The 26,400-nt window shown below is 43.6% G+C and overlaps 1 protein-coding gene across 16 annotated transcripts in view; it reads left to right on the plus strand.

The window, feature by feature from the left end:
• Positions 1-26,400, plus strand: part of SVIL (supervillin) — a 198,830-nt gene that overhangs the window by 68,026 nt on the left and 104,404 nt on the right. For 10 of the 16 annotated variants that reach the window (XM_040352604.1, XM_040352607.1, XM_040352606.1 and 7 more), the window contains 4 exons: positions 1,357-1,493; positions 5,902-5,997; positions 10,096-10,351; positions 22,017-22,611. In XM_040352604.1, the coding sequence (XP_040208538.1) occupies positions 1,357-1,493; positions 5,902-5,997; positions 10,096-10,351; positions 22,017-22,611 (1,084 nt within the window). The remainder of the gene's footprint in view (positions 1-1,356; positions 1,494-5,901; positions 5,998-10,095; positions 10,352-22,016; positions 22,612-26,400) is intronic. The other 6 variants (XM_040352609.1, XM_040352617.1, XM_040352614.1 and 3 more) reach the window with 1 other exon arrangement.

The raw sequence follows: 26,400 nt of genomic DNA on the forward strand, positions 1-26,400 counted from the left end.
AAAAAGGAACATGTCTGCAAAAATTAAGTGTTCTACCTTGCCTGGCATTTAAGGGTCATTTACAACACTGTCTAATAAAATATAGAAAGAAAGGATGTATTTGAAAATGCGTATCCTAAAGAAATAAAGTAATAGATGTTTTTATGGGTGTGTTGTGGTGCCTCGGTTAATTTTTTTATTTTTTGTTGATGTGCATCTAAACTTGTATTAAATCTTTTTAACCACTTGCCGTCTGGAAGGTTTTACCCCCTTCATGGCATGTTTTGCTATTTAGCACTGCGCTACTTTTAACTGACAATTGCGCAGTCATGCAACGCTTTAAAATTTTAAATTGAAATAGTTTTTCCATACAAATGGCTTTCTTTTGGTGGCATTTGATCACGTTTTCTAATTTAAAAAAAATATATATATAAAATTATAATGAAAGACCAACATTTTTTAGCAAAACCCCATCTTTTCTACTTTATTTTTTTAAATAAATGTGAGTCATAATGTATTCTACTACATGTCTTTGGTTAAAATAAAGAAATACCAATAAATGTATTATTGGTTTGTATGAAAGTTAGTGTCTGAATCGGGTCTGAATTTTTGCCTGAATTCAGACCTGAAACAGAGCCAAGAACTCACAGAACCATTCTGCTGTGCGCTCCGCAGCCGCCCCATTTAGAGCCGGTCACTCTCCGGTCATGTGAATTGGATGCAGAGAAACCCACATCCAACCATGAAGCGGCAATGAGCTCACAAACCATAAAGGGAAATCAAGAATGTAAGGCTTACTGATCCGGCCAGCTGAAAGCAGTTTTGTTCCGATGTATGCATTATGCCCAACAAAAGGGTTAATAAACCCTGTTTAAAGTGTGTGTATATGATATTAAGTGTGTGTGTGTGTGTGTGTGTATGTATATAGATAGATAAAAAAAAAATTATATATATAAAGTTACTGAGTGTTTTTTGACCAGGGTTTCAATTGTGGTTACCCCAACAGTGCAATTTTACTTTTCACATATATCCTTACATCACTAAAAAAAATAACCCCCTATTAGATTAGAAATTGTAATTCTGTTCAGCAGCTCTTGTAAATCTCACACCTTTTTAAGAATATTATATGTCACATGAATGGGGGGAGAAAGTGAACTGGAATTACCCAAGAATTCCTTTGTGCACGTTGAGCGCATTGTTCTATTTTGTGTGTCTTTCTTCTTAACTCAATAAGGGTCTTGTACTTGTGCCAACAAACTTTGTATAATCTGGATGTAAAAAGTAATGGGATTTCTGGGTAACCACTGATGAAGTCATGTGCTTAAACTGCAGTTTGTCCCATTAACATCTCTTTCCATTGTTCCCTTTCATTTGCAGGAGATGGAAAAATCTGTGGACCCCAAAGCCCCTAAACCACGTGCTAGAAACGCTGCCATCGAGAGGAGGCTTCGTCGGGCGCAAGACAGGTCCCGCACACAGCCCGTCACTACAGAAGAAGTGGTGATAGCAACAACGTAAGTGCTGGCACGGTGCGAGCGTGCTGCTGCTCTGAGATTCTAGGCTGAGCTCCCAATGTATTAGCTAGGGAAGTATGAAGTACTTGTAGCTCAAGAACCTGGGCACTTCACATCCTGTCTGCCAGAATGATGGATAACTGAACACCATGTTTGCAAAGGGAATTGAGACATGAATCACTTCAGTTGTGCTGTAGTATAGTCTTTTCCAGGAAAATACATCATCATTTCTTTGTAATGCAAATAAAGTATAAGCTGGGTGATCTGGAGTTTGGGTTATTGTAGCTACACAGCATTAAAAGCAAACATTGATTAACACTCTGCTCACACTACTGTGACATTGCTTTTGGATGTGGTTTGCATATTCTATAGGGCCAAGTAGCACAAGATCCTTTTCCCAAAATCACACCGCACAGAGTCACATTTATGTGCACAGGCTCCAATGAAAATGCTATTAGTGTGAAACAAGCCTAAAAGTGGTCAAGTCTTTTCCCTATTAACTCTTTGTGTATGTTGCTACTTAAAGTGGTTGTAACCCCATTCATTGTATTTAATCTAATTATATACCTGTAGTGTTTACTTGTCTGTCTTTAAAGCTCTAAGCGCCATTTCTCTCTGGTGCTCTGTTCCTCTTATCAGCATGAGTCACTTCTGACAAGTTCTCCGACACTCAATAATAGTAGCTGAAAATTTGTGCCGGGAGGGAGATTAGCAGGGAGCTAGTCTATTCATATTACAGCTCTGCATGTCCCTCCGTCCCTCTGCCTATGTGGAGAGGGGTGTGTCCCTTTCCTCCAATACGCTGTCACACAATATAAGCCCAGCATCCCCACCCCTATGTGCTGCCCAAAGGGGAAGAAAGATTTTTTTTTAACAGGATCTGCACTTTCCATAGAGTGTACAAAGCTGTAGACAGCAGATCTACAATTTAAAATTTTGTAGGAGGATTTGTTTAATCTCTGTATCATCTGAGGCACACATATACCCTGTGTAGTGCACTTCACTGGGTATATGTGAGGGTTTACAACCACTTTAATGGAAACTTATACCTGCAGGTACCATGGAGCAATTGATGCCCAGAATTTACAGCAGAAGCACTAATGTCTATGCCAGCTTAGTTCACCCTGCTTCCCCTCTCTGCAGTGACTCAGCAGTCTTCTAACCCGTCAAGAAAACGCCTCAGAAGCTCTGGGAGTGTAGAGTAGGAAGAGCTGCACACAGAGTTAATGCTGGCACTTGTGTAAACTTGCTCATGTGGGAAAAAAACCTGGACTAACACTGTCTGTATCCAGGGTTGTATGTCCATGCGCATGCACAAGTTTACACAAGCTCTGTCATAAACCCTCTTATCGCAATGTACAGTCATTGCAGTAGGTGTATTCCTTTGCACAGGCTATTTATGCTTCATGTACACCCCCGTGCAGCCATGTGCATGAAGCCCATAAGCTCACTTACTGATTTTTTTAAGATTATGTAAATACTGGATAGTTTACCGACTGGCCACAATTACACTTTAAAGGACCAAGAAGTCCAAATTGCAATAAACCTTTTAAAGACTACATTTTCCATTTAGTGAGTATTGCAGTGTATTGTACCAACCTTTTAAAGTTGGGCAGAGAGCAGTGGTTTGTTGTAGGTCAGTGATCATCAACCCTGTCCTCAGGGCCTATGAACAGGCCAGGTTTGCAAGACAACTAAAATACATAACAGGTGATATTATTTGCTGCACAGTGATTGCAGTATTCTAGTCTGCATTTCCTGAAGGTAATGCATAAAACCTGGCCTCTTAGTGGGCACTGAGGATAGGGTTGATGACCACTGCTGTAGGTTGTTATTTATAGAAACCAATCAAACATTGTTTTGTTTTGTTTTTATTTTTTTTTTAAAAGTAGACTTTGCCATAACTGCTTTTATTAACTGGGTCAAATGTTAGCGCTGTCCTGAAGAAGACGGTTACCAACACTGACATTGTTCACTCTACAGAGTGAAGTGTGATTGGTCACACAATAAGCTGGACATTCACTAGTAGATTTTGGAAACATTTTCTTCAGTACATTTGATGACCTGACAAGTCATTCGAAAGTACCTCAAAGTTTGCTTTTAACATTTAGTTTTGTAGTGAATTTGCGTTTCCCAAAAGAGAACCATATACAATGTTAGAAATTGGTTTAAAAGTCACTGCAGTCGTATGTCCTAAAACTGCAACATTTCTTGGCTTAATTTCCAGTGCCACAAAGCATACTATTACCCCTTCCTCGATATTACCCTCCTTGAACTTGCAGAAGGTTAAAACCTCCCTAAATGGTACCATGATCAACGAAAACTTGACAGCCATCTTGAACAATAAACCTGAATTATTTCTAAAAATATGGAACCCAATGGATAATTTATTCTCAATCTGATCAGAGAACATTATTTTTCTAACCCCTTGGTCCCAAATTAGGCATATGGGGTTTTGAGGTTGAGGATGTGCTCGACTGGACTCTAATAATTCGGCCATTGGCCCCCTCGGACTACGTCTTAAGGGGTTGTAAAGGTTTGTTTTTTATGTTCTAAACGGGTTCCTTTAAGCTAGTGCATTGTTAGTCCACTTACCTTTTTCTTCAATTTACCTTCTAAATATTTTTTGGTTTTGTTTTCTTTGTCTGAATTTCTCACTTCTTGTTCCTCCTCGGTAAGCTGTTCTGGCTGACTAACCCCCAGCCAGAACGGCTCGGATGATGGGGGCAAGCTTACTGAGGAGGAACAGGAAGTGAGAAATTCAGACAAAGAAAAAAAACATTTAGAAGGGAAATCGAAGGAAAAGGTAAGTGAACCAACAATGCACTAGCTTAAACTAACCTATTTAGAAAATGAAAAACAAACCTTTGCAACCCCTTTTAAAGTGGTGTTCCGGCCTGGGGGGGGAATGGGACACTTACCTGTCCTGGAGTCGGCGATGTCGGCACCCGCAGTTGATGTTTACATCAGCTGTCAGGTGCTCTACCGCCATTGCGTGTAGGGGAGCCCGGCAGTGTAGCCTTTTGGCCTCACTCCGGGAACCCATGCTTACATTAGTCCAGCTTGTCGCAATAGACGTATCCATATCTCATAATCGAGGGACAGCTGGAGAAGTTAGTAGCTGCTACTACAGTAATAGCTGCGATCTTCAGGGGTTCTGTGTGAGCAGTTTTCCTGTTTTACTCGGACCATAAGGTGTCACCCTCTTGACACTGTTGCCATTCATAGAATGTTTTGGATTTTTTTTTTATCCATGACTATAAGGAATACTCTGATTGGTTTACCGCCCCTCCTCTCCACTTTTTCCAATGTAAGTATGTAGTACAGATCATTCCAGGTGTTCTGAAACTTGTTGACAATGGGAGCAATATAGGTAGATTGACCTACAATCCTGGCACTTCTCTTTTTAGCCTGTTTCCATGTTAATAGGTGGTTGGGTGGATTTTATTTTGTTTTAGTTTTGGATAAAGCGATGATGGATTTGAACATCAATGGGGTTTCAAATGCTGTGTATTTTTTAAATTTTTTTATTTCAGTTCGGTTTTGCCAGACCCCAAAATAAGTTGTTTTGCATACTCCTAGTGTCCCAGATTTGGGTTGGGGTTCATTTCAGTTCCTGTTCTGTATGACATCATCCAATAGGCAAAACATGTGGACATAAAAGGATAATAAAAGGTTCCCCACACTATCCAAAACGGGAGGGAAATCATTTGAGCGGAGCTGCACAATCGTGTACAAATATTTTTTATTTATTTTTTGTTTTTTTTTCAGTGTTGAGACAAACGTACCATGTTAATACGTGCGTGCTTAGCCTAGTTATAAGGTCAGACAGGGCAACCCTACCCCACACCATTGCTGGTACCTGCCAATGTAGCGGTCATTGATATGGCTCCTTGATAACTGGTGCATGTTTCTGCAGTCAGAGGAATGAAAGGCTGAGACGCCTCACCCCCCCCCCCCCGCAATCCTTTTGCTGTTCTCGGGCAAGTGCTTGGAGACGAGACCAGCATCCATTATCATGAAGCAGTCTCCTTGATAGCTATGTAGTTGGATTATGGGGGGGCCCCGTCTGACCTTGTAGCAAGGCTTACAAAGCACATAGGAACATGGGATAGAGTACTACATGTACATTGTCCCCTGGGGACAGAACAATAAAATGTTGAGGTTTGTTATAAATTACTATGCTATATATTTGCCAGAAGTTCTGCTGTAAATTTTATTGTCCCATAGGACCCAGTTTTTTTTAAACCATCTTTTGTTTTCTGTTCTTAAACTGGAAAATCTGCTTGCCATCGGTAACTGTTTTTCCTTCAAAGAAAAAGTTTCATTAATGGGTTCTATATGTCTTTTTGTCCTTTTTGTTATGCTCATTTTCTGTTCTTCTGTCTCCCTTTTCACAATCTTAAAGCAAGCCTAGCCCTGCTGCACACACAGTGACCACACACACTGTAACCTCCAGCATCTCTAGCCCTTCTGTAACTAAGAGTACTGTGCAACGTATCAGGTACTACAGGGGAGCTTCTTGCATGTGGAAACAGAGTAGCCATGCAGTGCAGATGCCTCATTAATAAGTAACACCTTTTCTAATACCACCTGTTGCGGTCATTTTTATACTAACCCTTTGTCTATGGCAGATGCATGGTATTAAATTAAATGTGGCACTATTAACTCCTAATAGGTTGGTTGTTCATTTCAGCATATTGACATTCATACCTTCTGTGTCACCTCACTGTGAAAATGAGAAGGGTGACTTCTACAATTTAACGTGCTATTCTTATTCCCCGCAGATTACTGCTTTTTTTTGGCTCAGCCACAAGTGAACTATGGTACATTTTATTGTCCAGTGAATTAATAAGAAAATACAGTGTTGTGATGTTTTGTGGCCCATTAGGACTCATTTACACTATAAAGGGAATTTTTCAAAACTGGAGCAGCATGAATCTGCTGCAATGAATCCAATTCTATCTTTAGCTTGTTCAGTTAAAGGAGAAGTACAGCCAAAGCTCACTGTAAGGGAGGGAGGGAAGATCCCTGGAGTCCTATGGTGGTATGAAAGCGACAACCTCAGCCTGGGCTCCCGCTAGGCCATGCTCAACACGTTTTACTCTTCCCCCCCGAAGCTTAGTCATCCCTTGCTGACACTCCTGCAGTGGTTGCAGCATCACCCAAACTACTTCCCACAGTGATCGCACATGAGCAGCACACTAAACAAACCGTGGGTTACAGCCAAAGCTCGTTTTCCTGTTGATTACAAGAGAGTTGTTCGTTTTGCACTCCTGTGGCCCATTTTCAGCAGACAGGCTGAAGTCTGCTGATGTCACAGAGCTGGTCCTGGCTTGGGCAGGATTGGGACACTGGGGTCGGCATGTCTGGACCAGCACATGGCTCATCCTCTCAGCGAGCTGCAGAGAGCCTGAGCCTTCCCCTCCTGTCCCCTTCACAGCCCACCACTTCAGTGAGCGAGGAGGGAGCAGAGCGGCGACTGACAGTCAGCAGCTCTCGTCTCAGATCTGCGTTGTTGGATTTAAAAGATCAAAGTTGATTGGTTGCCTTTTACACAACTACTCCAGGTGTCTGCTGCTTCTGTTTTGGTGAACTTCCTCCACAGGTCTCTGCAAGGGCAGGCAGAAAACTGCTGTTTTCTATGTGCTCTGTTAACACCAAATTGTTGGTGTCATGTGCAGAGCAGTGTTCAAATATGCAGCATGTCTGCATGTGAAAAGGAAATAAACCTACATCAATGCATCTGAAAGGGGGAAAGACATCTAGTATTCTGACCCTTCCACTGCCCCGTTGGTCAGCCAGCCACCTACAAATATAAAAAAATGCACATTGACGGCTGTCCGCATCCAGTGGCATTCCAAAGACACAACTTACTGACATGAGACCAGAATAAGGCCTAAGGGAACAACCTAAGTGAAATATGCAATACTAAAAAGTCTGCCCTTTGTTACATTATCATATTGAAAATAAAGAGTGAGGCTTAAGGGGTGTTTGACATAACTTTACACCTACAGTCCCCTCTGTACTTCTCTCCTTGGGTAATCATCTGTCAGTTCCCACACAGCTGGTGCAGCAGTCCAGAGATTTGAAATCCCTGATTTCCCCCCTATTTTTTCTGAAGCCCTTCCAGGACAATGCTCTATGCCAGTGCTGACCAATCAGAATTGCTCTGATCTGTCCAGTACGAAGAAAGTGAAGAGCAGGGTTTTCAAACCCTCAGACGGCAGCAGTGGCTTTGTGGGCACTGACAGTTTATCACCATGAAGGTAAGTACAGCTGGGACTGGGGAGGCTATATGGTGTTTACATTTTCATTTTTTCCGAAAAGGTGAACTTACACTTTAAAGGATAAATGTGTGTCTTTACTTCACCAGCCCAGTTTGGCTCTCATTTGCCTCTCTAGGTAGGCACCAAGCCTTGGTGGCAGTATGTATGGGGTTGATATTAACACTTTACTGGGGCCTGTACAGGCCAGGCAGTTTATAGCAAACTCCCATAAAAAGATTGTGTTTAGAAATCGGTTTATGGGCCCATTACTACCTATGGATTTTAATGCATGGTAATTCGTATGTACATGTTTGCCATTGCTTTTACTGGCACCATTTCACATTTGTGTGCTGTTGACATGCATTGGCTGGGCTCACATCTTCAATACAGTGGTTGGACCAAGCTTGCCTAGTGATTTAATTAATTCCTAGGGCAGTGATGGTGAACCTTGGCACCCCAGATGTTTTGGAACAGTGCATGAGCATCATGGGAAATTAAGTTCCAAAATGCGGGGTTCCAAGGTTCGCCATTACTGTCCTAGGATAACCCTCTATCCCACAGAAGACCATTCATAATGCCACCAAATACAGTGCTCAGCAGCCAACTGAACATAGACCTGAATGAAGAGAGAAAACAAGTCATTGTCGTTTGGCTAGATTTATCATCTATTTCAGGAATGGAACACTTTATGAAACTACATTTACTGACTCATGTGTGTGCTCCTTCACCTTCTGCCGGAAAATTTGCTAGCTTTTCCTTTTCCATTTTGTTTTCTTCTAACATTTTAGTATTGTTTTCATGGTAATTGTATTCTTATTTCCCTTGGGAATGATGGTCATGGGTTTTGTCCCAGATTTCTTGACTATGGAAATGTTAGAAGCTGAATGGTTATGGGTAGAAAAGCTTCCTTTGTGTTGTGCATGTTTAATTGATTAGCCCGATACATGTTTTGGGGTGTGAAATATAAAGTGTGAGGTCCTAAGTTGCAGGATGGTTAAAGACCTGTGCTGTGATTATTTTGTGGGTTGCCATTGTTGACTAGTGGTAGCCTACATATCCGCTCTCCGTACTGGTTTCTGTTAAAGCTTGTTTTTAACTTTTCAACACCCATTTCCAGGTTAACATATGCCTGTGTAATTTTACAATTGCCCCAAAATCACAAAATATAATCCTATTCACAATATTCTAACTAACAGTTTTTAGCAGACTTTTCTGGTGAGTCGTTTGACCACTGCATGTGGCACCTTAGTGAAGGAATCTTCCACTTGGCTTTTCATGTGTGCTATGATTTCCATATTGTGCATGCAGCAGCTCTTAAAGGTGAAACCTGGTATTGCACCAAAGGCATTTAGATTAATAATGCTGTACAAGTAATGTGATACAACAGAAGTCTAATAAATATATAAACATCTTGGCATTGGTTTTGATGGAAGGGTTAAAGGGAGCCATGCAAGAGTTTCAGAAATGCAGGGGAAGAAGTTCAGGGAACAATGGGGCTCAATGTTGCCATAAAAACGGGGGGGGGGGGGGGGGCGGAGTGTCAAAACAGTTTGAGCACATAACTTTGATCTTGGTTTTCTTTGTATTATGTTTTGTTACCATTGTATCAGTGTTGCCATTCTCATATGTAATATACCAAGATGGACTTGGCGTGATGGCAATCTGTTACTTGGTCCAATTAGGGTGTAGCTTAATGCTCCTTGTTTTTGCTAGTGGTTGTGGGACATAGGAGCTGAAATCTAGTTAAAGAGAGGGTTTTTTTTTTTTTTTTTATGGCAAACTTATAGTTTTTGTTAAAACATTCAGCCAGACTCATTGCAGTGTTGACTCCACTAGAGGGAGTCTTCACAAAAATGTTTAAAATATCGTAGTAAAAATACAAAATATGCAATGAATAATAAATCCTACTCGGTAAGAATACGCAAGTCTCCCTTGAAATGTTGTATTTAGTCTCCTCCTAAGGAATTATGACGACACCTATGATTTATGCTATGGTATGTTTTTCTGTAGCAAAGTATCAATAAATGTAAAAAAAAAAAATTTTTCTTTTTATTTTTTTTATGTTTTTTTTTATATATTTGGATGTTGCGTATAGTAATGTACTTTTATAAGGGTAATAAACCAGAAATAACCTTTTTATGAGGTAAATTAAGTCCAGTAAATGATTTTTGCGTGCAGAGGGCTATATACATATTGATGACATTTTAATGGGTTTTGCTGATTGGTCCTGCATGTTTGTGTGTGTAAATGCATGGGGTTTATGATATTGAAACACAGCTGTGTGCTCATGTCGTTCTATGTTCTCCTCCTCTACACTGTCCTATGTGCTGTAGTTTGCAGGCTTCAGCGCACCAGAAAGCCATTTCCAAGACGGAGACAGAAGTGATTAAAGAAACCAAGGTGGAGCAGGAGGAACCAGAAGGGCCAGACTCTTCCTCACTGTCCCTAGCCGAAAAGATGGCTTTGTTTAATAAACTTTCACAACCAATCACAAAGGAAGTGACCACCAGAAGCAGACTGGATATCAGGCAGCGGAGGATGAACGCACGATACCAGACTCAGCCTGTAACTCTGGTTGAGGTTGAACAGGTATCTAGTTTTTTGCTTTTATTCTTTTTTTTTTTTTTTTTTTAATTGTTAGCTTTTATATATTTGTTACCCTGTGTAATTAATGCAAGGTTAAATTTAAATTGCAGCCAGAATATTTTGTTTTGGATAGCTAGGAGGTGGTTTTGAACCTCTGTCATTCTTTACTTCCTGTCCCCAGTGATCGCAAAGGAAGTGAGGAGAAAGTCCCTTGATAGAGACATAGCAAAAAAGCTGACATCGGTTCTAGCCATTCTTTACTCTTTCCAAAACAAGTTTTTGGCTGGAGTCCCACTCTAAGGTGCACATGGTAATGTAGAATATATTTGCTTGTAATTGTGATGTCTTTGGTCAGCTTATACACCCAAGGGCAGGAATTAACCTTCTGAGATATTGAGTATATGGGGGTGGAAGGGCCTTGTTGGCATGTCTGTGGCCAGTGTATGGACAGTAGGGGGTTTTGGAGTGCAGACTTAAAGAATTCCAGGCATCACATATTTTTACTTGCTTTGGTCCAGCTTGGAGCAATGCAACCATGTGTGTATATATACTGCAACTAGCTGATGCCCCTGGAAGCTGAAAATCATTGAAGTAAGACACCACTGTTCTAGTCATCTCCTCTTGATTCTAAATTCCATGCTGAGCTACTGGCCCCCTGCATTTTTAGCACAAGAGGCTGTTGCTCAGTACAAACACTTTGCATTTTCTGAATGATTCCAAGGAGTTTACTGATTGGATGAGGTTGAGAGCTTTTTCTTTATCGTACATCACGGGACACAGAGCGGCATTCATTACTATATGGGTTATATGGAGTACCTTCAGGTGTAGACACTGGCAATCTCAAACAGGAAATGCCCCTCCCTATATAACCCCCTCCCATAGGAGGAGTACCTCAGTTTTTCCGCCAGTGTCTTAGGTGTTAGTCATGGTTTAGCTTGCCTCCACATCCTTGGGATTAGGTGAGCTAACCGGTTCTGTCCAAAAAAGCCTCAGCGCTAAAGTGGTCAGTAACCGGACCCCAAACCCTTGGGGTATAGCCCATAATGCTTTTCTTTTTAGAGAGCTGGACCCTGGGCCCAGAACTTAGAAACCTTTGGGTGCCTAATGTTTCTGTTGCCAGAGTGCTATATGGGCCCAGGACAGTGGATCCTTCATAGGAACCCAGGGCCTGAAGGTCTAGACATCCCCACCGAGATGGGGGAAGATTGGGCCTCTTGCTTGGCAAAGTCCTGCGGCATGGAGCAGGTAAGTGAGGGGAAAACTTGCGGAACTTGGTTCTTAGCAGGTTTTTTCTGGGGGGTCACAGGGGACATGCCTAAAGTTATGCACTGCATCTGGCAAACTAGTCACATATCATAAAGATAGGATGGCTCTATATGTATTATTCCCCATAAGATGTGACCTCCCTTGTAGTGTTGGAAAAGCATTGAGTGGGGCCTGTGTGATATAAAAGTATATGTGTGTGTCAGAGAGCTGTGCTTACCTGCAAGCCTCCAGGCGATGCTCCATTCAGTCTTCCTCCTCACGGCCTGCAAAGCAGGCAAAACGCCGACCTCTGGAGCAGAGAGGTCCCTTCCTCCCAACCCCACCCCCCCCCTGTCGGGAGGGGCATTTCCTGTTTGAGATTGCTGGGGGGGAAGGGCGGGTCAGTGGCTTAAGGAAGGGGCGGCCCTTCCTTGTTTGTTCCATATAGCTCATTCAATACTTTGGAACTGAGGAGGAAAGACCAGAACGGCAAGCACGGGGCGCCGAGGACACACAGTGGCCAGAAAGAATATTGCAGTCTTCAGAAAGACTGTTTTCAAGCCTAGAAATAGGCTGTTTCTTTTCCATCTCATAGTTTTTCTTGCAATACTACTCAGGGGGACAGAATGTTTTTTTTCTTTCCTAGATTTGAAAAAAAAAAAAAGTGTCATCTAGGGGAGAGGAAGCATTTTTTATCCCCCAAACAGGTGTTTGGGCATTTAACTATTTATAAGTCCCAGGTACCAATAAGTAGCAGGTGTACCTCGGTATTGTACCATGGCATCAAAAAACAAGGGTACAAGAGGTGGGGATTCCCCCAGAGAGTCTGAGGTCTCGGACAATGCTATGCCGCTGCTTTCCCCACAGGGAGCCTTGGGGCCATCGGGATCTGGGGCTGGAGCTGACGCGGGTCAGTCCAACCCTAAGATGGTCACGGAGGAGGTATTACTCACCTCTTTAAAAGAGATGCAGAAAAGCATGGGTAAAATGATAGCCGCAGCTATGCGGGGCAGTAAGCGGAATAGATCTCCGTCGCCCGAGCGCGGACCCTCAGAAGAGGAGGTCCTTTCCTCAGGGGAATTGGACGACCTCTTGGACAAGGACCAAGTAGGTTCAGGGATCGAAGATCCGGATACAGAGGAGTCTGGGGCAGTCTCCCTGAGGGAGAGCTGGTGGATTCAAGGATTGTCGGACTTGGTCCATAGGGCATTCAACTTGCCAGTACCAGATCTCCAGGTATCGACGGTTTCAGCTTTGGGCTCACTGAGGGCGCCTCAAAGCAATGCTGTGTTTCCGATCCATCCTCTATTAGAGGGAGTTTTGTTCCAAGATTGGAACAAGCCAGATAAGATCTTCTTACCACCTAAGAAGTTCTCTGTCCTATATCCTATGGAAGAAAAATTTTCCAAAAGATGGGCTACTCCTGCAGTGGACGCAGCCATCTCATGTGTTAACAAATCGTTAACATGCCCTGTAGAAAACATACAGGTGTTCAAGGATCCAGTTGATAAGCGCTTGGAAGCACTACTTAAGAACTCCTTCACTACTGCAGGGGCAGTAGTACAGCCAGCTGTGGCTGCGATTGGGGTCGCTCAAGCATTATCGGATCAATTTAAGCAGATGCTTAAACTTATTCCTGCCCAGCAGGCAGAAGAATTTTCGGATGTCCCTAAGGCCATATGTTTTACGGTAGACGCAATCAAGGATTCTATCCAGCAAGCGTCACGTTTATCGTTATCCCTTATCCATATGAGAAGACTCTTATGGTTAAAAAGCTGGGAGGCTGAGCCCCCATGCAAGAAGCTCCTGGTAGGGTTCCCCTTCCATGGAGGACGACTCTTAGGAGAAGACCTAGATAAATACATTCAGACCATTTCAAACGGCAAGAGTACTCTCTTGCCAACTAAGAAGAAGGTTCAGGGGCCTGCGTTTAAACGACAGTATTCCCCTGGGCAGGGGCCCTCTAATGCCAAGCAGTATCGACGGCCTCCTGCAAAAGCAAACTTCGGCTTCAACAGCAAATCACAAGGACAGGCTGTTAGAGGCAAAAGGCAGTGGTTTCGCAAACCAGCAAAACCAGCCCCCAAGCCAACCTTATGAAGGGGCGCCCCCACCCACGAAGGTGGGGGGAAGGCTGCGACTCTTTTCAGAGATTTGGGAAGCCAGCATTCCCGACGAGTGGGTACGGTCTTCCGTGGCCACAGGCTACAAATTAGATTTCCTAAGGTTTCCTCCTCCTCATTTCCAGGAGTCGAGGATTCCAAACGATCCGCCTCGGATTCCGGCCAGTCCTGGAACAGGGGCTGGGTTTCTACTCCAACCTATTCATCATCCCCAATGGAGATGTCAGGCCAATTTTGGACCTAAAGATGGTAAATGCATATCTAAAGATCCGCTCATTTCGGATGGAATCCGTGCGGTCAGCAGCTGCCACACTCCAGAAGGACGACTTCATGGCGTCCATAGACATAAAGGATGCCTACCTTCATGTTCCAATTTATCAGCCACATCAAAGATATCTACGCTTCATGGTGGCTTCGCGTCACTTCCAATTCGTGGCGCTTCCCTTCGGGTTGGCTACGGCCCCCCGGGTGTTCACGAAGGTCCTAGCTCCGATCCTAGCCAAGCTAAGGATCCAAGGGGTCACGATCCTAGCATACCTGGACGACCTCCTAGTCATAGACCACTCGTCTCCCGGCTTGGAGCGAGCAGTGGCCCTCACGGTCCAATACCTCGAGAGGTTCGGCTGGGTCCTAAATCGAGAAAAGTCAGCTTTCCAGCCCACAAGGCAGTTGGAATATCTCGGCATGAGATTAGACACAGAACAACAAGGAGTGTTCCTACCTCTGAGGAAGGTAAAAGCCATCAAGGAATTAATCCTACTGGTTCCAAGCAAGAAAGAACCGACTATTCGCCTATGTATGAGGTTACTAGGCAAGATGGTGGCCACGTTCGAGGCGGTACCATACGCCCAGAGCCACACTCGCATCCTACAGGCAGCCATCCTGTCAGCATGGAGCAGAAGGCCACAGGCCTTGGATATCCCGTTGCCGCTCTTATCAAGAGTCCGACAAAGTCTGTGTTGGTGGTTAGACCCTCAGAATCTACTGAAGGGGAAGTCTTTCCGCCCAGTGGCTTGGAAGATAGTGACCACAGACGCCAGCCTGACGGGCTGGGGAGCAATTTTGGATGGTTGCACTCGCCAAGGTACTTGGGCAAAGCCAGAGAAGCAGTTGCCCATCAACATCTTGGAGCTCAGAGCTGCTCGACTAGCCCTCAGGGCTTGGACGTCAAAATTGCAGGGGTTCCCGGTGAGAATTCAATCAGACAATGCCACGGCCGTGGCATACATAAATCACCAAGGGGGAACCAGGAGTCAAGCCGCTCAGAGAGAGGTGAGCTTGATTCTCCTATGGGCAGAGGCGCATGTGCCCTGCATATCGGCAATATTCATTCCAGGAGTGGACAACTTTCAGGCGGACTTCTTAAGCCGCCAGACTCTATGGCCGGGGGAATGGTCTCTGCATCCACAAGTCTTTCAAGCACTCTGCCAAAGATGGGGAGTGCCGGACGTGGATATCATGGCATCGAGACTCAACAAGAAACTAGACAGGTTCATATCCCGCTCAAGGGATCCGATGGCCTGCGGAACCGATGCGTTGGTTTGCCCTTGGCATCAGTTCAAACTTCTTTATGCGTTTCCCCCGCTCCAGTTACTACCCCGCCTGCTGCGCAGGATCCGGGTGGAACACATACCAGTCATCCTGGTAGCTCCAGCATGGCCCAGAAGGGCATGGTACTCACTCATCCTAAAGATGGTAGTGGGAGACCCTTGGACTCTTCCTCTACGGCCAGACCTGCTATCGCAAGGTCCGATCCTCCACCCTGCCTTACGGCATCTAAATTTGACGGCCTGGAAGCTGAATCCCTGATTCTCAGGGGTAGAGGTCTGTCTCAGAAAGTAGTCTCTACCCTAATCAGAGCCAGGAAACCGGTCTCTAGGGTGATTTATTACAGGGTCTGGAAGGCCTATGTAGGCTGGTGTGAGTCCAAGCGATGGCTTTTCTCGCAAATTTACCATCGATAGAGTATTACGTTTTCTCCAGCTAGGAGTGGATAAAGGATTGGCATTAAGCACAATCAAAGGACAGATTTCTGCTCTGTCAGTGTGGTTTCAGCGGCCGCTGGCCACCCACTCGCTGGTTAAGACCTTCCTTCAAGGGGTCTTACGTATTAGACCTCCAGTTAAATCCCCGCTTTGTCCGTGGGATTTAAATCTTGTTCTGTCAAGTTTACAGAAACAACCGTTTGAGCCGTTGGCTGAAATTCCTTTGGTTCTACTGACAAGGAAGTTAGTATTTTTGGTTGCCATAGTTTCCGCAAGAAGAGTTTCGGAGCTAGCGGCCTTATCCTGTAAGGAACCATATCTTGTTTTTCATAAGGACAGGGTCGTTCTCCGCCCTCATCCTTCCTTCCTACCGAAGGTCATATCCAGTTTTCATTTGAACCAGGATTTGGTATTACCATCCTTCTTCCCTAAACCTACTTCCAGAAAGGAAGGGTTGCTGCATACCTTGGATATTGTCAGGGCCATGAAGGCCTATCTTAAAGCTACAAAGAAGATCCGGAAAACAGATGTGCTGTTCATTCTACCGGATGGGCCCAAGAAGGGGCAGGCAGCTGCAAAGTCCACCATTTCTAGGTGGATTAAGCAATTAATCACTCAGGCCTATGGCTTGAAAGGGTTGCCTCCTCCAGTATCATTAAAGGCTCATTCTACTAGAGCCATGGGCGCCTCCTGGGCAGCACACCACCAGATCTCTATGGCTCAAGTTTGCAAGGCGGCAACCTGGTCTTCTGTCCACACGTTTACAAAATTCTACAAGTTGGACGTAAGAAGGAATACTGATACTGCCTTCGGGCAGGCAGTGCTGCAGGCTGCAGTTTGAGACCCTCGGATTCCGGGGGCTCCTCTTTTTTGAGTTAAATTTAAAATTTAAAATTATTTTTCTCAACTAAGTTGGATTTATTATGATTTGAGTATATCTCTAAATTAAATCCTTTTGTCTTGGAGATGTTCTCCCTCCCCTCATTGTAAGCATTGCTTTGGGACATCCCATATAGTAATGAATGCCGCTCTGTGTCCCGTGATGTACGATAAAGAAAAAGAGATTTTTAATACAGCTTACCTGTAAAATCTTTTTCTTGGAGTACATCACGGGACACAGAGCTCCCACCCCTCTTTTTTGAGGACCATTTTGGGAGGCATACTGCTTGCTACAAAACTGAGGTACTCCTCCTATGGGAGGGGGTTATATAGGGAGGGGCATTTCCTGTTTGAGATTGCCAGTGTCTACACCTGAAGGTACTCCATATAACCCATATAGTAATGAATGCCGCTCTGTGTCCCGTGATGTACTCCAAGAAAAAGATTTTACAGGTAAGCTGTATTAAAAATCTCTTTATGTCACAGCCCCGTCTCTTCATCTTGTCAAATCCAGTGAAATTTTGAATTCATCGGCAGGTGCAGTTGACCACCTTCTGACCCGATCAAGTTGCATTTGCATTTTTAAAGTTTTTGATAACGCGTGGAGAAGTTAATACCTCTGTCGGGGTGTTTTTTTTTTTTTTTTTTTTTTGTCTGCATACAGGGGGAGTTGGCAATTGTATTTGTCCCCTGATGATCATTGTCACCAAAATAGAAGATGGGAAATGTTACAGTTGTTACCGGAGGGGAAGAGAAATCCTCTGATGGGGTCACTGTTCTGGTGAAAACGGTCCATGGGGATTATTCTCCTCACTTCGTAGAGATTTCCTTTCTCTTTATGCAAGGCCAGAACTGACAGATCTCCCCAACATGACATGGGTAGCAAAGTATGAACCAACAGACCAAACTACTCTATCCAAAACAGGGAAGGCTATGCACATTTCCAATACATTTGTGTAGTTGGGAATAGAACTGGAAAAGTTGGATTATAATGAAACCATTCTAACAGTCATAATGGGTTGTAACTGTGGATGTTGGCACGCATGTGGTGTTGAATAATGAAAATGAGGAATAAAATCTTTCAAAAGAAGGTAGTGGAAATGTTTGGACTGAAGCCAGAATGACTGTGTAGGTCTGTGGCAGGTTTCCTTTAAATACAATGAAGCATAAGCTTCTGTTACCCCACCCATACTCTATCTACAGACATCCGACTGGCCCCTAAGGCTGACGAATGTACCTTGACTCAGGTGCTGTTTTTTTTCTCACACATCTGGGTTTGCTTCAGGGCCTTTTGATTCCCATTGTTAGGATTTCTGCTCTCCATCGTTCATAGTTGACAGTGAGGCCACCAGGGCTAATTTACTAAAGTGGGGGCTCAGTGAGCAAAGTGTTGGTAAAGAAGGTTAAAATGTGTTCACTCTGAATACCTGTGCTACCGTGTTTCCCCAAAAAGAAGCCCTACCCCGAAAATAAGACCTAGCGTTATTATCGGGGAGGGATGAAATATAAGCCCTACCCCAAAAATAAGCCCTAGTAAAGTTAATTTACATTTTTTTTATTTAATCCGTTTTGTAAAACTACCACACTGGCATAAGATGCAGTTTGGCCCCCCTGCAACTATCATGCAAAATACCCCATCCACAGCTGCCGCTGACACACCAGGGGGCTTCTCTCCTCCTGGCTGATGTCTGTGGCTCCTCCCTCTTCAGTGCTTGGAGCGTGATGTCAGCGGAAATCTCGGCTCTTCCCTCTTCTCCTCTCCTCCTGGCTGATGTCTGTGGCCCCTCCCTCTTCAGTGCTCAGAGCAGGCTGAAGTCAGTGGGGATCTCAGATTGGAGAAGAGCTTAGGCAGGTCACATGAGCGCCCAGGGGTGCTGTAAAAAGGTACTTTTCATATAACGGCCACAAAGGGAGACCCCCCAGCACAATCCTCCCCACGGACTACAAAAATCCTATAAGCACTTTAACCAAAATTTGTTTTTTGCCATTGAAATGTCAAAATACTGATACTAATAAGACATCCCCTCAAGATACGCCCTAGTGTCTTTTTTTTGTTGCCAAAATAAATATAAGACCCTGGTTTTCTTTTCGGGAAAACACGGTAGCAAAGATAAATAATATTGTTTTCACACATGATTGGGCATTAAAAGTGAACTCTTTAGCTTTTTTACTACCATTCACTTTGCAATATGAACATTCATTTTGCTAGGAAAAATACTAATTGTAAATTCCCCTGTGTCAAGTGTGCAAATCCAAAAACCTCTAGGACACAGCAGAAATTGGACCATTAAACATCTAAAAGGGCTCCCTTCTAATACTCTGATACAGACTCTCAATTCCTTTCAGCTTGTTTTCAGGACAGATACATAGGTATGCAAAAATACATTGTACGAATTTGGGAATGTTTCATGTCTGTGCTCTTCTTCCTTCCTCCCTATTTCAATGCAACATAGCTGGAGTGACATTTCAGATTTGGATGCCTCACAGGTGGCAAGGACTTATAGTGATCTAGTGAAAAAGTCAACTTAATTCTCGAATTTTCTGCCTGTGATATCTTTAAACGTTTTAAATAAGCATTTGTCTGGTGCTCATTTGTGGCCAGTGCCAAGGCATTGGGGCTTCTGCCTAAGGATATTGGGTAACTTGGCACTCTGAGGCAAAATTCTTGTCGGCAGCTCTACCAGAAAGTTTGCTTGGCATCGGTTCCCCAAGAGCCTCTTCACCAGAGATCTTATGACTTGTCATTGATCATTTGACCTAATGCCATACTGATTACCTTTTTTCTCTCAAAAGGGGAGGTTTTTTATTATTGTTTGAAAGGTCTGAATCGATAGCTCTTAGCATCGGGACGATTTTGTATGGATGCATTTTCAAACAACGCCCACATACCAGACTCTCAATATTGACATGAGGTGATGAGGACTCTCTACACCCCAGGATCTGTTTGAGAACCTGATAGAGGCATTGCTGACCCACACTAGACAACCTTCTCTAATTCTCGTTGGTTAGGCTAATGGTATGTAGGTGCCCCTGCTAGTTCTGGAAAAATAAGGATTAGACTCAGGCAATCTCCTATGTGGTCCCTGGGCACTCTGCCTAGAATGTTTGAGACCTCCCAGTGGGGTATTTCTCTGACAAGGATAGGCTTCTTACTGCTGACCTTTTTGTATAGTTGGTTATATATTCTGTTTTTGATCTCATGTTTTTTATGAGACAACTGTATACCTGCTGAATTCTGTTTGACTTTTTATTGTAAACACTTTTTTGGCTTGCTTGTACCTTTCAATTATGAAGTCTCAGTAATGCTTTTGTTGCATGAAATACAAAACTTGAAGCAGGTCAGATGGAGGTTAAATGTATCTCTCAATGAATTCTGAATGATTTTAGATGCATCCCCAAACTGTTGCCATCAACATGAACCCTAGTAACATAATGTAGGCTAGATTTGGTACAAATGGTGCTTGTTCCACATTTCTAAGTGTTTTTATAACAAGACCCCTATAGGATAGCGGATTGATAGCTGCAGCTTGGTTGTGAGCACTTTCCTGAGACAAACGGCAAGAGAAATGCAGAAGGGGAGGGGGAGATCAGTCTCTTCATTCCTCTTGCTGTCTCCTTCATAGTTGTCAGATCAGTCGTCGCAGGAGAGAAGTGGTCAGGTTTTGACCTCATAGCCCGGGCCCTTTCACATTAAGTTTTTCAAGTAAATAAGACTGAAAAGCTCAAGAAAAATGCTTCCCTTTAAAGAAAATTAATGTTTTCACACTGGGGAAGTGTGTTTCTATTGTGGTGAGAAGAATCCTGCTTGCAGCATCTTTGGAGCATCTTTGAGGGGCTAAAAAACAAACGCATGCACCTTCATATTGAAAGCAATGGAAATCGCGTTTTTGAGTCCCATGTCAAAACGCACTGCAAATCGAATTTTTGCAGTGGATCAGTGTGAAAGTACCTATAGTCAGCACTTGTCCCATAGGGGAGAGAGATGTTTAAAAAAATGGCAAAAAATTAGATAGCATATACAATTGCTACACAAGTCATATTGTAATGGAATGTCATTAAAAATGACCTTTCATTTTTAATTTGCAGGGCTGTAATTTTATGTACAATGAAATGTAGGTATTCTGAACACAGATGGTGTCAAAGTCAGACTTTGGGCATCCCCTGCGACAATTTAAAAAAAACTTTTTTTTTAATGAGATTCGACCAAAGGGAAATCGAAAGGAATGAATTTCCTGACACTTTCCTCATTTGAACCCTGCAAGTGCAGCAGCTGATAAATATAAACGCATTCCCTTTAGATACTCGGCACATGGACAAAAAACGCTATTCCTTCAGAATAGCAAAGTAGGAATCTGCAACAAAGTTTGTTAAAATCTTTGCAATCACTCAAAGCAGTGGATAAATGCAGATTGCTTTTAGTTGCATTCGGTTAGCATTTGACCTAGGTCCCAAAGACACCCCTGGGATCATTCAGAATTTGACAGGTGCATTTCGCCTACAGTTGACACCTGACCTGCATTTGAACACCTCCCAAGCTGCTTTTACATTCCCATTAAATTGTTTAAGAGTAGATACAGTTTTGACCCAACAAAAGTCGGTCTTCAGATGTCCTTTTGTCTACTTTAATTCTCTCCGGTAGTGATATTCTTTGGCTTCATATCCACTCTCCACCTACCACCCTTGCTATGTTTATTAAGGTGTGATCTCATTTTCACTGTTAGGCCCCTTCCACATGAGGCGGATCTGTTGCGGAGTTCGCCAGCTTAGCTGGAGATCTCTCCACTGAGCCGGCGGATGACGGGTCTCTCTCTCTGCTCACTGAGCGGGGAGGGGCCTGTCGAGCGCCACTGATTCCTATGAAGAGATCGGATGAAAACGGACAGCATGTCCCGTTTTTCATCAGATCTCATCCGATCCACCAGGACGAATGGCGAACAAATTGCGATACGTCTGTTTTAAGCGGATCAGATGTCAGCAGACATGGACATCGCTGACATCTGTCTTTCCATGGACTTGCATGGGGCGTTCGTTCAGGTCCACCGAAAAAACTGACAGGTGGACCTGAACGGTCGGCCCGTGGGAAAGGGGCCTAACACAAATTTTTTGTTAGAATGCAAAAGAAGAGCTGATACCTTGCCAGGGTAGGATGAGCAATGTTGGGGGCTTGATGGAGATTGAGCTTGTAGACTCCCTAAAAGTTGATAGAAGCCAGTATATTAAATGGTGTACTGACAGTTTAAAAGCTGCATTAAAAACAAGTGGCATCTACAGAATGCACAGCTATATATTTTTATTGCCTAATTTTATGTGGCAGCTTGTTTTTTATATGTAGTTTTTCTTTAAATATAGTAAATGAAAATCTTCTGACCTAATATAAATGGGGAAACTCGATTCTCCAACTAACATGTGTTTTTGGTTTGTTGGCTGTTTGTGCAGTTTAAGAACGGAGGTGAAAAGATCGCTCCATTGTCTCAGACCGTTGTAACATCTGTGGCTACTCTGACGTCCCGGTCTTCTCCTGTCTACCCCGGGGATATGAATGTCACAAAGTCATCCAATTACGATGAGAGAATATCAAGTATCTCCAGCGCTTCCACTCTGCTTCACACTTCGATGGAGACAGCAAATACTACAGAGAGGAGCTCACTGCTTTCAGAGTCTTGGAGCTCTCCACTAGCTGATAAACTCAGAGAGCCTGAACCAAGGAAGCAGCCACTGTTGGAGAGCAAAGCACTTTCCACAGAGGAGAGCAGCCCGAGAAAGTGTAGTCCTGCTCAGAAGGAAGTCGTCCATCCCGTGCTGGATGTGTCAGAGGAGGAGGAATCCGCCAGCGAGCAGAAGAGGCTTGGGCATGTTATCTCAAGTAAGAGCACAGTGGAATTGCTCAACCCGCAGACACTGTTACAACCTGCTATGCAGCGAGAGCTGCCAATAGCCGAAAGCTCCCCGCAGGTAGAGGTGGATGACATGAAGCCGGAGTGGAACAATCTGCACTCAGAAACCAATGTATGGAGCATCAAAGGTGCAACTGGTAAGACGCTTTTACATTTCTGGTTTATAAACGGGTGTAGCTTTGTATCAGAGGGTACATTCAGTCAGTAGCCCCGCTGAGCTTAACAGATGAGAATTTTATATTGTACATGATTCACACTTCACTTGTCCCCAGTTGGAGGTACACTGAGTATCAGATTATGGTCATTCTGAGACCTGTCCATTGTTTGCTGAAATGTTCTACACCTGCAAATAGACCCTCACACACACATACCAGTAATTTATCAGTATCACAGACTTGTCATGCCACCTGTGGAGTTAGGTGATATAGGATACAAGTGGTCAAAGGGAACCTTTTACTGAGATGCTATGCTTGGCTGTTATGCTGGTCCTAAGGCCCCACTACTTTAAGTCACTGACCAGAAACCAGTATGTCGATCAGGAGTCCTGACTTCTGACTACGCTTTCCAGGTGTCCTTTCTAAATGGCTGACTACCATATTATTTGATATAGAGTTCCTTTAAAGTGTATGTAAAGCTTCTGTTTTTGGGGGGGTTCTTATGCTATCTGTGTCCTTTGTAGCAAGGTTCACTGTTTCTCTCCAGTACAGTAAGTGAGGGGAAATTGATAATTATTAAAACTGTAACCAGAAGTAAGATAAGAAAGTATGGGGTCGTGGCGCTCTCTCAGCCGGAGGCTAAATGTACCGGGAGTAGGTACAATGATAACTTGTATATGATCCAAGGTGTATAAAAGTGGCTAGTGGATCTAGTAAAATAGAAGTGCCTCAATATACTACATATATAGGTAAATATAAATGTGTGTGTTAGAACACTCAGACAGTGATATGCTGTATGAATTTTTTTTTAACCAGAAGTAAGTGAAAATCTTCCAATGAGCAAACCTGGTCTGGTGAAGACTGAGAGCATATCGCCTTATTTTAAAGGGTTATTTCCTGTCTTTAGCAGAATGTTTCTGGAAATCTTGACCGTTTAAGCGCTTTTACTTTTTTAACAGCGACTTAAAAAAAAGCTTAGGGCCAATTTACACTTTGTGTTGAAACACACAGCTAAAATGCATGGCAGAGTTCTATGTGCATTGCATTGTGATGTCATTCATTGTGAATGGCACCCCAACACATTGTACATTTAAGGGCCCCAGAATGCAAATACCAATACATTGTGGTGCACTGCATTAAAAAAAAAAAAGTTCACGCATCATGTATTTATTTATTTTTTTTAACAGTTTTGGAGCCTTGGTAGCCCATTCATAATAAATGGTCTGCCTTAATTCAATGCTTGTTAATGCATGCCATAATGCAAAATAACACGTGTTAAAAAAACCAAAATAACACGTAAAAATTAGGGTTGCACCGATACCGAGTACTTGTACTCGTGCAAATGTGCTGATGCCTAATCCAATATCTGGCATGTCAGGATGATCGGTGCGGCAGTGGGGGCTGTTGCAGGCACCGATCTCCCTGTGTAGCTTTCAATAAAGCAGCTGATGGCCACTTCACCTCCTCTCACTCCTATGGCTTTCAACTGCTTTATTGAAATCTATACAGGGAGATCTGTGCTTTTAACGCCCCCCCCCCAACTGCACTGATCACACCATGTCCTTCACTCCTTCTCTGCTCCCCCTATGCGTCATCCTCCACCCCTTCTCTGCTCCCCCTCATTGTCCTCCTTTCGGTTCCCCCTGTCCCAGATCTGTCAGAATAAAGAGTGGAGAAAGGAGCTGGTAAATATGTAATTTACCGGCTCCTTACTTTTCTGAATGCATTTTTTACTGATCACGGACTGTGTCCATTCATAACCAAGCGGGGTAAACTGTGTTTGATGCTTCAGTTTATGAATGAACAGGAGCCTCCGGTCTTCTGTTCATTCATCTTCAGTGCAGCTGAGGCTGATGAGAAATGGACTGAGGAATCTGTGTCCTCATTCCCTTTCTCTGTCTCAAAGGGGAGATTTCATAGGTCTGGGATATCTTGGAAAACAAGGGCTAGCAGGAAGAGGAATCGGGGATTTCACACAAAGGAAACAATATAAAGAGAACAGGATAGTTTCTCATACAAGTACATGGTACAGTAGGCACATAGTTTGTCGGCTGTATGCTTTTTCTTAATATAAACATATTTTGAAAACAAAAAAGGGATTCTATTGCTGAATTGTTGAAAAAAATATCTATTACCTGGCTATATGCTAGAACAAGTACCGGTATGTAAACGCAGAAGGCCTGCTCTGAAAACATGTTTCTAAGGCTGCTTTCACATTGGGCGGAGGAGCCGCGGTGACGGTATAGCCGCGCTATTTGTAGCGTCGCTATACGGTCGTATTTACCGCGATATTCGGGTGCTAGCGGTGAGGTTTTAACCCCCGCTAGTGGCCGAAAAAGGTTGCAGGCGGTATTACCGCGGTTTCCCATTGATTTCAATGGATAGGAGCGGTAAACACACCGCTCCTATACCACTCCAAAGATGCGGCCAGCAGGACTTTTGGAGCGGTCCTGCTACCGCACCACTTCAGTGTGAAAGCCTTCGGGATTTCACATTGAAGCCTGCAGGGCATGATTTTTTTCATGCGGTATAGCAGCGCTATTTTTAGTGCTGTACCACATGAAAAACGCCTCAATGTGAAAGGGGCCTTAGATTAGTTTCTCAGAAGTATTGACCTTATGGGGCTAGCATAACAGTGGTTTATCAGTGGTTGCCTCCTTATTTATCTCATGACAAACTTTAAAGAAACAGAGTTGAGAGAAACTTTGCAAGCTGCCATTGCTGGCCTCCCTGTAAAAATGCTAGTTTCTTGGTTGTAATGATCTAAAGTCAACACGGATCAGCATGACGGCTAGCATTTTCAGAAGAATGGCAGCCTGCAGGGCTTTCTCTTGCACAAGGCCCCCTTTAATACTTGGGACCCCAAGAATGAGATCTCTGATTAAAAATGATACAATAAGAGGAAGTGTTAAGTGTACCTTTTAGTGTCTTGATGAAGAGCCAGGACCGTCCATCCCCATGCTTCTTCCCTCAGGAAAGGTTTCAGTAAAAGGCATTCCTGCAGGCAGACATCTGCTCAGACCCTACAATCTCCAACACACACAGAGGTGTCAGATGAGGTAAAGCGAGGATTGGAGAATACAGAATTTCTCCTGCTAATATGACAACACTGAGTTTAAAATGCAGCAACAAAGCTGTTCAGCATTAAAGCAATCTGTTCTGGGAGTAGATGTAGCTTTTGGTTAAAGCATCCATAAATATTGCAGCTGCTAGCTCAGGATATGAGACCAAATTGCATCTGCTGTGCACTGTTCAATTCTGTCTTCTGTGCATCTTAGATGTGCAATTAAACTGTATATCCAGCCAAAAGGTTTGCTTAGTTTTGGCTAGAGCAAGGAAAGGTTTGAACCCCTGTCAGGTATTTCCACTTTAAAGTGATATTAAAGGCAGATTTTTTTTGTTTTAAATATCAACTCTGTGCAGTGGTTTTGCACCGAGACGCCCTGATTCTCCCCTTCTTTGGTCTCCCGCCGATGCTTCTGGGCCCCCCTACTGCCAGGTGCCCCTTGGCACTCATTCCCGAGCTGCTGCTCTGTGTGTCCATTCACGCGCAAAGTGGCTCGGCCCTTCCCTGCCCCCACTCTCTCCTCATCCACTGGCTGTGATTGACAGTAGCGGGAGCCAATAGCTCCCACTGCTATCTCAGCCAATGAGGTGGGAGAGCTGTGGCTCATGCACATCACTGGATCACCCTTGGGTTGAATGGGAAAAAAAGCTTGTGTACCAGGCTTTACTGTCTGATAAAAAAAATTGCCTTCAGACTGGTGAGGG

Source organism: Rana temporaria, chromosome 5 (genome assembly GCF_905171775.1).
Source record: "Rana temporaria chromosome 5, aRanTem1.1, whole genome shotgun sequence".
NCBI classification, from domain to species: domain Eukaryota; kingdom Metazoa; phylum Chordata; class Amphibia; order Anura; family Ranidae; genus Rana; species Rana temporaria.